The sequence below is a fragment of the Colias eurytheme genome, chromosome 19 (assembly GCF_061535395.1).
Source record: "Colias eurytheme isolate Ceu_HAF_F1 chromosome 19, ilColEury1 Martin Lab GWU primary, whole genome shotgun sequence".
NCBI lineage: Eukaryota > Metazoa > Arthropoda > Insecta > Lepidoptera > Pieridae > Colias > Colias eurytheme.
This window is the reverse complement of record NC_142998.1, coordinates 9840381-9853337: the sequence shown is the minus strand read 5'-3', so window position 1 is coordinate 9853337 and position 12957 is coordinate 9840381. Positions and strand designations below refer to the sequence as shown.

The 12957-nt window shown below is 32.2% G+C and overlaps 2 protein-coding genes across 4 annotated transcripts in view; both read right to left on the bottom strand.

Annotated features, from left to right (window-relative positions):
* Positions 1–1890, bottom strand: part of LOC149900355 (uncharacterized) — a 76636-nt gene extending 74746 nt beyond the window's left edge. For both annotated transcript variants that reach the window (XM_090113065.1, XM_090113066.1), the window contains exon 1: positions 1729–1890. The gene's annotated coding sequence lies outside the window, so the exon portion shown is untranslated. The remainder of the gene's footprint in view (positions 1–1728) is intronic.
* A 3305-nt stretch (positions 1891–5195) lies between these two features.
* The window catches only part of Ncc69 (sodium chloride cotransporter 69), a 40135-nt gene continuing 32373 nt past the window's right edge, over positions 5196–12957 (bottom strand). For both annotated transcript variants that reach the window (XM_090113168.1, XM_090113169.1), the window contains 6 exons: positions 12006–12068; positions 10900–11008; positions 9240–9370; positions 8722–8836; positions 6386–6534; positions 5196–6004 (listed from right to left, as the gene is read on the bottom strand). In XM_090113168.1, the coding sequence (XP_089969294.1) occupies positions 5760–6004; positions 6386–6534; positions 8722–8836; positions 9240–9370; positions 10900–11008; positions 12006–12068 (812 nt within the window). In that variant the 3' untranslated portion in view covers positions 5196–5759. The remainder of the gene's footprint in view (positions 6005–6385; positions 6535–8721; positions 8837–9239; positions 9371–10899; positions 11009–12005; positions 12069–12957) is intronic.

Below are 12957 nucleotides of genomic sequence, written 5' to 3'. Positions count from 1 at the left end.
TATAATTATATTTAAATATATTTTAAATTATATTCATTTAGTTTGTAATATAGGTATCATATTTGATCTGTTTTTATAACTAACAAAATAAAAGCATCTAGCATTCATTTTAATGCATAGGTACATACTACTAGGTATTAACCTTACAAAAACAACATGTTAACTATAGAAATTAAAAATTTTAACGGATTTGAAACGCGATTTATTCTTTATATTATAAATCGCGTTTAAAAATCGTTAAAATCTTTAATTACTAAATGTATAGATAATACCTACTCGCGTAATATCAAACACAAATCACAATAGGTATGTCTTTGACAATAATATGTAAACCTATGTAAACACATGCTTCTCATTCAAGCATCACTATCAAACAATTTTGACAATTACATTTACGACTTTACGATTTATTTCGATTGTGTATGGAATTTTTATTGCTTGATTTTATTGGATTATGGGACTTGGTATTAAGAGATTAACTGATAATGATAATTTAATCAATAAATAATTTTAGTCACGATTACAAACGATTTAAATGTTTTAGGAAACTAATTATGTTTTACACAATTTATCTACAATGGTCATTTATTTTACATAATATTAGGTAATTATATTCACATAATGTACATAATTAAAACAACTTATTATACAAATTATATATACAAAGTTCAAAGCATAATATATTATACAATGGATTAAGTAATTAAGTATATTTGTTGTACTTATTAAGTTGAACTTCAACGTATCAGTACAGTGGTTAGTGCTTGAGCTATTTAGATGAGCGGATAAGGGTTCGATTCCAATTGAGAAATCGATAAGTGAAACAAATGGTAATTTTAAGGGACACGGGATTTTAGTGAAAAGATAGATTATTAAATATTTATTTATTTCATTATATTTATGATACTTTATTGTACATTTACAAGGAATCGAAACGAAATGAACAAATAGGTAAACATGGAAAGTGTACAATAGGCGGCCTTATTGCTAAGAAGCAATCTCTTCCAGGCAAAGCTGGTTAAATGCGAAGGCGCAAAAGAGCAAAATATTATTTAAGTCTATCAAGCCACTTGTCTCTACATACGTTAAATAATTGAATATTATTGGGCCGTCCAATCTGTGGCTATCTATTTAATATGCGTATCAAATAATAGAGCAAAATGGAATATTTTTTATGCCTTATAATTCAATCGATGGCCACAAAAACACTTTCATAACTCGGACAAATAGCTTTTATCATTCTTCAAGGCCGCAGAGAAGCTGGCTTCTTTCTGTATCCGAAGTTTTTCATACCGTTCTCTACACTGCCTTTAGTTCTTATAACTCTAAAATATTGTCGGATAATTGCTTATATATTATGCTCTATCATGTCCTTAAATGAATTTACGCTCTTTTACATTTGATATTTAAATTTTATCTCGATATTATTCAATCTTAATTCCTACTTATGCAAATAAAATAAAATAAATAAATAATAATTAAGTAACAAAATTACGAAACCTATAACATAACAATGTAACACCGTAAACGACGTATGTTTACATAATAAACACGATTTATTGTTTTTACTTCAAGTCATGTGCGTACAAAATATTCGACTCTATTATTAAACAAATTTCCAGCGATCTGGTAAAGAACTCACATAAAACTCGTTTATTAAACGCATCGCTTTTAAATCCTAGAGCGCGTCTATTATCATCTCTCTCTACATTAAATGGAAGGCTTTACCTGTGTCCTTAATATCCGGGTTAGCACAAAATCACGTTAACACTAGCTCACAGCAAGGCACAATAAAAAGTTGATACACCACTTTTTCGTAAAGTTCCTTCTCACCGCGGAGATACATACGCCTCATTCGACGCGCGTTAGCAAACTGACTGGCCGTACTCCATAGTGGCCAGTGCCCGCCGGTAAGTGGCCGCCACTACAAAAGTGCCTATCCATTGAGATAATGGTGCAGTTTAGAAAACGAATACCAAATAACGTAGGACACGGTCCACGGCGCGGATGTTTGCACGAAATACCTCTCTACCAATTGCATGTGCTTCTGATTAGATTTTAAAGATTTCTAAGACATTCAAGTGTCGCATGAATGGTTACGTGTCTTGCAACAAGTTTGGCTTTTATTGCTACATGATTTGTGTGCAGTTGTACTCACTTTCCAGGCTAATAGCATTTTTATTCAAAATTTCAGTGCTAACGATCTGTATCGATTACTCTTTTGTTTAGAAATTCCATTTAAACGGGTTTAAAGCGCGATTTTTTTACACTGTACTCTCCCACTATAAAGTATCGTGTTTTAAGTCCGATGAAAGAGCTATAATTGTTTACTCTTTACCACTTCTAAATTCACAATATAATCCTAATATTATGTGGTTGCATCAGAAAATCATTCTTTATCTTGGGCACTAAGACCAGAAAAAGAAGATCGGACTAAGATTCATAATATGCAACGAAACCAAAACGACCTAGAAACAAAACACAGCAATAGTTCAAAGAATTGTGACACTATATTAACGTTACGAACGTAACCATTTCCGTTGAAGAAAATTATCTTCAATGACATTCTAGAAACATTTTAAATATACTGAAATCTCATCATTAAAATCAGGGCATAATTTCCACACAAGTCTACAAAGACATCATCATCGTCATCAACCCATACACTCCCAATGCAGGGACACATGCCTAATATCTTATATTATGAGGGTATGGACCAAAATCCACCACGCTGGCCAAGTGCGGGTTGGTAGATGGCACATATCGTTAATGACAAGCCGAATCCCTCACCATATTTTCCTTCACTGATTAAATAATTTGAATTTGAAAAAAAAAGACTATTCAATACTTGTAAAAGTTCACCTGAATTAAAAAAAATATATAATATTGAGATTGATTGGTACAATGGTGATGGTAATAGAAGATAAATTGCTTTCAATATCTTGTCTAGTCTCTATCTATTTTGGTTTTGTTTATTATCTATAGACATTTCAAGAGTTTAAAGAAATTTTCATGTTTATTTTAAAAAGTTTGGTTTTATGAATTAAAGAATTGCAAAATACAGTTAATTTATAATGCCGTAAATACTCTATCATTCAGTATCTCACAATTTCACAGACTCATCTTGCAAAATCACTGTGCAATTCGTTTTAAAAGTACTTACCGTAAATTAGTGCTAATTTGAAATAAAAACTTGTTCCTATCCTGAATTTATAAAGAAAAAGTTTCATACAACTACTTTATTCGATTTAAATAAAAAATAAATAAAACAAAACATGATTTTCGTATCATTTATTAATATTGTATCTAGTACAAACAATAGGTAATAAATAACAGCGTAATTAGCAGGTAACTATAGCGTTATGTAATCAGGTACTATAGGATAGTATTCGGAGTTGCAGTCCATACAGGAATGTGATATTTCATTAAATCTCCAGTTCATTTTCATTTAATTTCAGTATTATACAATGTATACGAACTAGAGAGAATAATAATAGTGTCAAATAAAAAATACTTCATGTGTTAAACAGATCTTTTTAATACATTGTTAGTTAAATAAACGTATTATTACTAATCGAATACTGAGACATGATACAACAGTTACTTTGTAAACATAATTAAGTGTTGCTAAACTCATATCACTTAAACGATAATTTTATCGAATACAAATAAAAACAATTAGGATTTATCATATTATATTTTAATACAATAACAACAGCACTCTGAAGTTAAGGATGAAAATTAACTAGACATTTAATCAAACGATTATATTTTAAACTTGCACTGCAACATAAATTGAAATTATCTAAATACGGGCTTAGTTCAATGCTTAGATAAACTGAACAGATTGTTAAAAAAACGAATCTGCTTTTAGATAATTTTATTCATATTGTTAATTATTTCCTAAACATTGAACAAGTCCGATGCATCTTACAAAGTAAAAACGGCTAAATGATTGAAGTCGGATAAAATATATTAATTATTTTGATGTAGTTGTATGTTGGTGTAGTTCTTTTACGATCACACACAAGATACAAACGTCTAAAGTTCGAAAGGGCTTTAACAATTTTGATGAAATTTATATTTTTGGTGTGTCATACATAAAGGAAAATCCGTTCGAAAGAGCGAGTTTTTATTACAACAGATTTTAAAATTACAATTATTTTATAATAAACGCTTATATTTAATATATCTTAGTCCCACTTTTAAATGAATCCTCCAGTATTATTCAATATGGATCGTATACGTTTTCATTAAAAGAAAATTAATTACAATTAATTTAATATTAACTTAATTATTAGTAAAATAAATAATAAAAACTACGAACGTATGTTAATTCGCTGGTCGACATTTGCAATTTAATGTCAAGCAATTATTTATTTTATTAAAATGTTACTTCCTTAGAGAAATTGTAAAATTCACTCACAGTTTTATTAAAACTAATTTAAAACCTAATAAAATTACATCTAAACGAGATTTCATTAGAATTTCGAGATTCCGATACAAAGTCAATTTCAAAATACATAGTCCAAAAATTTAGGCACAATAAAGGCTTTTCCAATATATTTAAATCGTACAAATTTGTAAAAATATTATAAATTACAATAGTAAAAAATTGTAATATTCGCCAATACAGATACGTATAAATCACACTTGCTGGGAATCGAACCCACTTAATATAAAATTAGCTAAGTGTTACCACTGCGTCATTGGGGAAATAGTTTCGCTATTATATAAACGCAAAAATCATATAAATGACTTGTTGATATATATTCTTACTGACAACTTCGTACAACAGTTGCACAACTAATTAATACTTTGTCTCGCTTTTTCTTATGTGAAAAAGCAGAAGTGCGAGCGAGACAAAACATTGGTTAGTTAACTAGGCGCCTTACTTATAAACACTTTAAATAAATGTTTAAACTAGTTAATATTTTGTTTTTTAGTCAAAAAAATCTATACAAATATTATAAAGAGGAAAGGTTTGATTTTTTGTTTGTTTGTTTGTTTGTATGAATTGAATAGGCTCCGAAACTACTTGGCAGATTTGAAAAATTCTTTCACTGTTGGAAAGCTACATCATTTCTGAGTGACATAGGCTAGGTTTTATCCCGGAAATCCCACGGGAACGGGAACTATGCGGGTTTTTTTTGAAAACGCGGGCGAAGCCGCAGGCGGAAAGCTAGTATTTAAATAAAAGAGATAACCAATTATATTAATAAATTTTAAATGATTTTTTATAAGTAAAGGCCTAGTTACTAGTAAGTTCTCTAGATCGATCTGCGAAAGAAAATGTTCTTAAACCATAGTCTAATTCATAGATTATAGTAAGAAATTATATCAGGAATCAAGGTGTACTTTAGCCCTTTTAATGGCAAGGCTATAAAGTACTTTTTTGTACATTTACTAGGAAAGGGTATTTATAGTAGTTTCAAAGGAATAAAGGTGCGGTCATACTGTGTTGAAAATTTTAATATAAAGGTGCGGACACACCGTCTCGGCATGAACACACCACTTGTGAGCTCGGTCGTGGTTGGTAGTTACTAGTTAGTAATTATAATAACATAGGTGGGCGAGATATGCTTACAATTCAAATGGTAGAGTACTTAGAAATGATCCAGGTCACAAAACCAGTCAATAAAGATGCGACCACACCATGCTAAACATAAACGAGTAGAACATTAGCTTTGACGTATTTATAGTAATAGTACGTTGTATTATAAAGGTGCGGCCACACCACACCCTAACTATTCTATATTTTACGAATAGAATGTCAGTACAGCCGCATGATTGCCCCTAACCAATAACACTTGTCTCGCCGCCGTTGCTATAGCACTCAACCAAGCCATATATAAAGGTGCGGGCACACCGCGCCGTCTCGGCATGGGTTGTGTGACACAAACAAGCCGAGCGCCGGCCGAATGTTCGCCGATCAGTTCGCGTAAACGCAAGTGACGGTATGTACGCTCGCGGGCCGCTAGTAAATCCGCGTCTGTTATACCACCTGTAATTGTAATATGTACAATATAAATAAAACAAAAACGTGATTTTTTTATGAACACAACAGATAATTTAAAAACGTTTATGACATGTGAAAATCATATTAACAGACATGTACGACACACACACAAACACATATACACACCTACTACATGTAAACGTTGAAGCGATTTGTTTGTTTGTTTGTTTGTTTATGTGTGTTCATGTTCACATGAACACACATAAACAACTCGAAATCGCGTCCCATTCATACAATATTCTTTTTTCCTTAAATACACAGTTAGTAGTAATAAAGAGCGTGTGTGCCAAGCATACGTGTTAGAAATGAAAATTCTTTATTTTTATTCCTTTATATACGCGGTTAATTTAATAAAAAATAGTTTACCTGGGTCATTGCTATCGTCCGAAGTTCGGAACGGCGCTATGAGTTTGTCGAAATATGCCAACGTGGAATCCTTGGGCTTTTTCGTGATGTCCGATATCATTTTAAGAGCGGAGTAGTCGATACGGAACTTGGATAGCAGGGACGCCATACTGAAAGACAAATATAACTATTGTTAGACGTAACTTTTGATTTAATATTTTTGTGGATGAATAGTTGTCACTCAGACGTTTATACGACGTTTGACCCAACTACCCTCACTTTGTTAATAGTCGTTGACTTGCTGGGATTTGTTATCAACCGTCTACATCAATTAGGCAGTTGTGTAGAGTAGTCTACTTGATAAGTTGAAAATGGCGTAAACTAGAGATAAGGCTCTTAAAAATACGTGCGATAGCTCATATGATTCGGAATGACGTCTAGAAAAATGTATCGGAAATGTTTATTAGCACACAAAAAATTGCAAAAGTTATAGGCAAATTAAGTTTCAAAAAAGTAGGTATTTCGTTTATTGTTAATAACTCCGAAATTATTTACATTTCAGAAATTTTGAAAAAAGATTTTTAAAGAGGAGGAAATTTCCAACGAAAATCTCCCGACTCCCGGAATTCTATCTCCATTATTTATAATTTTAATTTAACGCTGAAAATAGCCCTCCGCGCGGCATTTTTAGTTAGCGCGCGCGGCTTCAAAACCGAGCACGTCACACTAATTATTTTTTTTAAGGTATTAAATATTAATTTAAAAATTTAAAAAAATTATGGTGTATTCCGAACACTTCAAAGAATTTGCTCCCGTTGGAAATTTTACTTAAAGTTAATTTTTCAACAAATTAGACAAATGTTAACTAACGAAATTTTTAAAGTGAAACTTTTATTATATCGTCTCAAACTTTTTGGTCTGTGTAGCGCATGTCGCGTGACGGTCGCGGCTGCCGAGTAGGTATCTACTCGGCAGCCGCGATACGTACGACATGCGCTACACAGCAGTGTTCAGAACCGTTCGAACAGTTTCACTTTTACCGTAGTTTCATAAAACCACACAACATTTTTTTCAACTTCCGTCCTTATTGCACATTAAAAAAAATGTTTAAATAATTGTCGGTAAAATTTTTCACTTCGTGGAGACCTTCATATAATTAATATCCTTAACAAGATCGCGCCATAAAAGTTTAAAAAATTTTATTACTTTGTTTATAATAATTTTTTCAAGTTAAGTAATTTGAACAAAAAACTAGAAATTTCTAGTTTTTTGTTAACTTGAAAAAATTATTATAAACAAAGTATTAACATTTTTTAAACTTTTATGGCGTAACTTTAAGTAAAATTTCCAACGGGAGCAAATTCTTTGAAGTGTTCGGAATACACCATAATTTTTTTAAATTTTTAAATTAATATTTAATACCTTAAAAAAAATAATTAGTGTGACGTGCTCGGTTTTGAAGCCGCGCGCGCTAACTAAAAATGCCGCGCGGAGGGCTATTTTCAGCGTTAAATTAAAATTATAAATAATGGAGATAGAATTCCGGGAGTCGGGAGATTTTCGTTGGAAATTTCCTCCTCTTTAAAAATCTTTTTTCAAAATTTCTGAAATGTTAATAATTTCGGAGTTATTAACAACTAGCAATCCGCCTGCGGCTTCGCCCGCGTTTTCAAAAAAAAACCCGCATAGTTCCCGTTCCCGTGGGATTTCCGGGATAAAACCTAGCCTATGTCACTCAGAAATGATGTAGCTTTCCAACAGTGAAAGAATTTTTCAAATCTGCCAAGTAGTTTCGGAGCCTATTCAATTCATACAAACAAACAAACAAAAAATCAAACCTTTCCTCTTTATAATATTTGTATAGATAAACGAAATACCTACTTTTTTGAAACTTAATTTGCCTATAACTTTTGCAATTTTTTGTGTGCTAATAAACATTTCCGATACATTTTTCTAGACGTCATTCCGAATCAAATGAGCTATCGCACGTATTTTTAAGAGCCTTATCTCTAGTTTACGCCATTTTCAACTTATCAAGTAGACTAGAGGTAGTATCGCAGTACATTCTTATTACATTCAAACTAATATTTGACCTAGCCCTCGAAATATGTAAGATGATATTAAACATATAGGACGAAACAAAAACAATTCGCTTTCGATCAGTTTTAGGGACAGTGTCCAATACTTCAAACCGGTATATCTCAAGTTTTTAGTGAAAAGCATTTTCAACAAACAGCATTTATAAGATAAGAATGTGTAAAATAGAGTACTCATTCTACTCTTTCCATTTCTCAGATTTACAACGACACTTCCTAATGTTCCATGAAAATTTCGCAAAATTATTTAAAAATACTTACTTCCTCTCCTCGATGTCCATTTCTGTGTTTTTATTAACTAGTGTGAACACCCGTAGCGGGCTGGACGCCCACGCGCGACGCGTTGACAGAATGTACGGCAGGAGTAGAGTTAGGCCTATAGACAAATGCAAAGAAATCAAAATTAAGTACTTATGTCAAAAAATATTATAGAAAAATTGTAACAAAATCAGCCCTTATTTTTAAATTGTTTTAATCCTTAACTTTGTAATGGTTTAAAATTAATAATACCCAACGTTTCTATTGGAAAATTGTTGAAAGAGTGTTTTTATTACGTATGTTGATTTAAAAATTATTATTAATCGAAACGGCGCAATTTGCATTCATGTAAATGCGAATAATGCTCGATTTTTTCAGATGGCAACACATCTTCGATTCTGCAGGCACGCCAAAAAACATCGTGTTCACTGAAAGACCTCCACTAACACATTATTTTTCAATATATCAGTAGACTAGTAGACCAGTAGACTAGTAGACTAGTTATAGACCAGTAGACCCACCTCCATCATCGTACAGCCACCACACGTCCACGGTGCCGTTCTGCCGCCGCGTGAACTGTTCCACCGACGTGAAGGAAGACGCTCTACGGGTTCCTTCGATGCCGATACGACGACCGCCCATTATGTTTTTGCTAGAAATATAGATATTTATTTACATCAAATATTATTTTGATTAACTTTTGACTGACCGGTCGGCTTGGTTGGTAGTGGCCCTGCCTTCCAAGCCAGAGGTTGTGGGTTCGATTCCCACCCAGGGCAAATATTTGTGTGATGAACATAGATGTTTGCTCTGTGTCTGGGTGTTTATTATCTATATAAGTATTTATTTAAAATTATAGATGTATGTTTATCAGCCATCTGGTTTCCATAACACAAGCGAAAGCTTAGTATGGGATCAGATCGGGCCGTGTGTGAAAATTGTCCTGAAATATTTATTATTTATTTCTCTTTTTTTGGCAATAATTTTCAACAATTAATTTCAATGGAAGGGTATCTGAACGCATAAGCGTGCATTTCCACCAATAATATGCGAGGATGTATAGCGAGGAATGTGTTTGAAAATAACCAATAGTATCGCTTCAAACGCTTAACGCTTCAAATTTCAAACTAAATGAATCAATATGATTGCTTCTTCAAACACATCCCTCGCTACGCTTCCTCGCATATCTCTAGTGGAAAACCACTCTTATACAAAGCATATCTAGTACGGACCATCGTTTATTATATAATTGTATGGTGGATAAATAAAGGCAGTTGTGAAAGTTCAAAACAAGATAACAAATTCGTTTGAATCGTGTTTATTAAAATTATTCATAATACTGTACATTAAAAGCACTATAAAATAGAAAAAAATGTGTGCGTGTACTAGTGTACACACGTAAGAAGTGAAACTTCTTTATGACCTTAAAAATGTCACGACTCACGAGTATGGCGTAACGCAAAAATGTCACGCGTACGGCGTAACGCAAAAATGTCACGCGTACGGCGTAACGCAAAAATGTTACACTAAATTTTTATCCAACCCCGATAAAGAAGTTTCACTTCAATAAGGCGTAAAAACAAATAGCTGCAGATATAAAATAAAAAAGAAAGATTTATAAAAGAAAATAATGTTCTCAATTTAAAAGAAATACAAGCACACTCGGAAATAAACAAAAAAAGCTGCATTAAAATTAAAAAGAAACACAAATTAATAATATAGCAAATTACTAGAAAGCAAATCTCACCACACTGATTTCTTTAGGAGACGATAAGCAATTCTAAAATAATATAGAAATAAATATCAGCAAAGATATTATTTAGGTAACCATAATACATATATATAACAAAAGAAATATAGTAAGATATTCGGATAAACGTTATCAAGAACGCAATTTACAAAAAATACACGGACTGATTTAGGGTACAAAAAATATTGTCAAAATTAGTACAAAAAGAAAAATTTTTAGGCCCCAGGTTCGATCCCAGATAAAGTTTCCTTTCTGGAAATCTAGAATTCTTGAAATCTGTTAAATGGCTAAAAAATATCAACTTGTCTATAAAGATTTTCTTTTCAAAGAATTCAAGACTTTAAATGTGATAGTATAAGGTCTTAAATTACTTTATGAGTATATTTAAGTTTGACTTTTCTTAAAAAAAAATATATTCAAAATAACCTTACCTATCTTTACAGCTATTCTCCTTAGGTTTATCTGTTTGTTTGTTTGCGGCGCCGGGATCGCGCGACACGTGTTCTGGAGAGCCCAATGATAAATCCGACATACTGCTACCTATTATGATAAAAACACATTGCAATTTACAATAATATTTTTAATTCTCAATAACATCTAACTATTAGCTACCCAGTACCCACTTAAGGTATTTGGTCTTCAATGAAAAATTACAATAAATCAACAAGAGTAAACGAATACTAAACACAGGTAAAAAATTGGTTGTCTGTAAAGTCGGTTTACTGACGATAGTTGAACGTGACAACGTCCGATTGTGCTTCTTTGTCGCTCGTTCCGCGCTCTCGCTCGCACTTCAAGCCTTACATGGAACGCCTCAGAGCGAGGTAACGCCGCATGAGTCATGTTTTTTCGTGCGTGCAGCCGGCTCTATCGAATTATAAGACGTTGTCACGTCAAAAAATACTGTCAGTCTCCTTTCTTAAGATTTTTTTTTTGTAATAGAAAAGATACAAGTGACAACAGAATAAATAATATTTTGGCACACATACCACCACCCTGACAAAAAATATTTTTTGTGATATTGATTTTTGATAACCGAAATGACAACACACATCTTTGGAAACACAAAAATGAGAAAAACTATATCACACTTGGATACATTCTTAATATGGTAACATATAAAAATTAAAATTATATTATAACTTGATAGGGTTTATAATAAAAGACTTCAAATAATTTTTATTGCTTGTCGACTGTATTATAATAATGGGTGCGCAAAGCTAATAAATAATATTACACAAAAACCACTGACGAATAACAACACACTATCGCGTTAAAACGTTGTCCCAAGCAAAACACTGCTTACGAGTGTATAAAGCAGACTTTTCGGGATGAATTTTAACATTACTGCCTCAAAATAATGTATTACACTTCAATGAATAATTAATGCCACTAGGCTCGGATACACAGCTCGGATATTTTTGACAATCTTTTGACGAATGTGCGAATCATAAATCAATGTGTGAATCAAATTGTTTATAACAAAAACCATGAAACATATTATGCAAGTACAACAAAAAGCAATGATTTAACTCACCTCTCGAGTGTGTGTTCAAGCTCTCGCTCGACTTGGACTCCTTGAGGCTGTCGCCCATCGAACCTAGCCAATGTGTTAGCACAATGTTTTGTATTAGACAAAGTTATTATAAATTCAAACATTTATTTAACCGGACTTATTTTAGAAACGCATTTTAATCGTAAAATCATAGATTTTCAATTTACCATGATGATATTATAAATAAATCTATCCATAAATAATGGATGTTGATAAAAATGGGGAAGTAAACCTACAGGAAATATTTACTTCAAATTTTTATTCGATCATGAGAATAGAATGAATTTATTATAAGGAGAAGATTTTTAACTTTGATTATTACTCAATGTAAATAAGAAATGCTACTAAAAACTTCGTGACCGCCTCCTTGGTACAGTGGTTCACGCGTGAGCGTAACACTGAGGGGTCCTGGGTTCGATTTCCGGTGGAGACAAAGAAAAAAAAATGTCTCGATCTGGTAGGACACAGAAGGCTGACCACCTACTTGTCCCTAAAGAATCAGATCGATCAGTGAAACAGATGTATAATGCATCTGCCCCTTACCCCACTAGGGGACATGGGACTTCACTTATTACTAAAAACTTTGTCTAATACAATAAGCAAAATCATTATAAACATTGATGATACAAAAATCGGCATTTAAAAAAAACCGTGATAAATTGTAGCTGCAACAATAAAATCACAAAATGTGATCGATTTAAATAAAATGTATGACTTTTTAAACACAAAATGTCTTACAAAATGATATTCATTAGTAACAATATATGAATGAAAACCTATAATTCAATTTTTCTTCTAAATAAAGCACAGATTGCATTCAACTGCCTTTCAGCATTTTAGAAAAATCGGTACCGACCGTTTTTGAGATTACAAATAGCTTGATTTGACAAAAACTAAGAAAATTATAAAATTGTTGAGGGGATAAATAATGGTT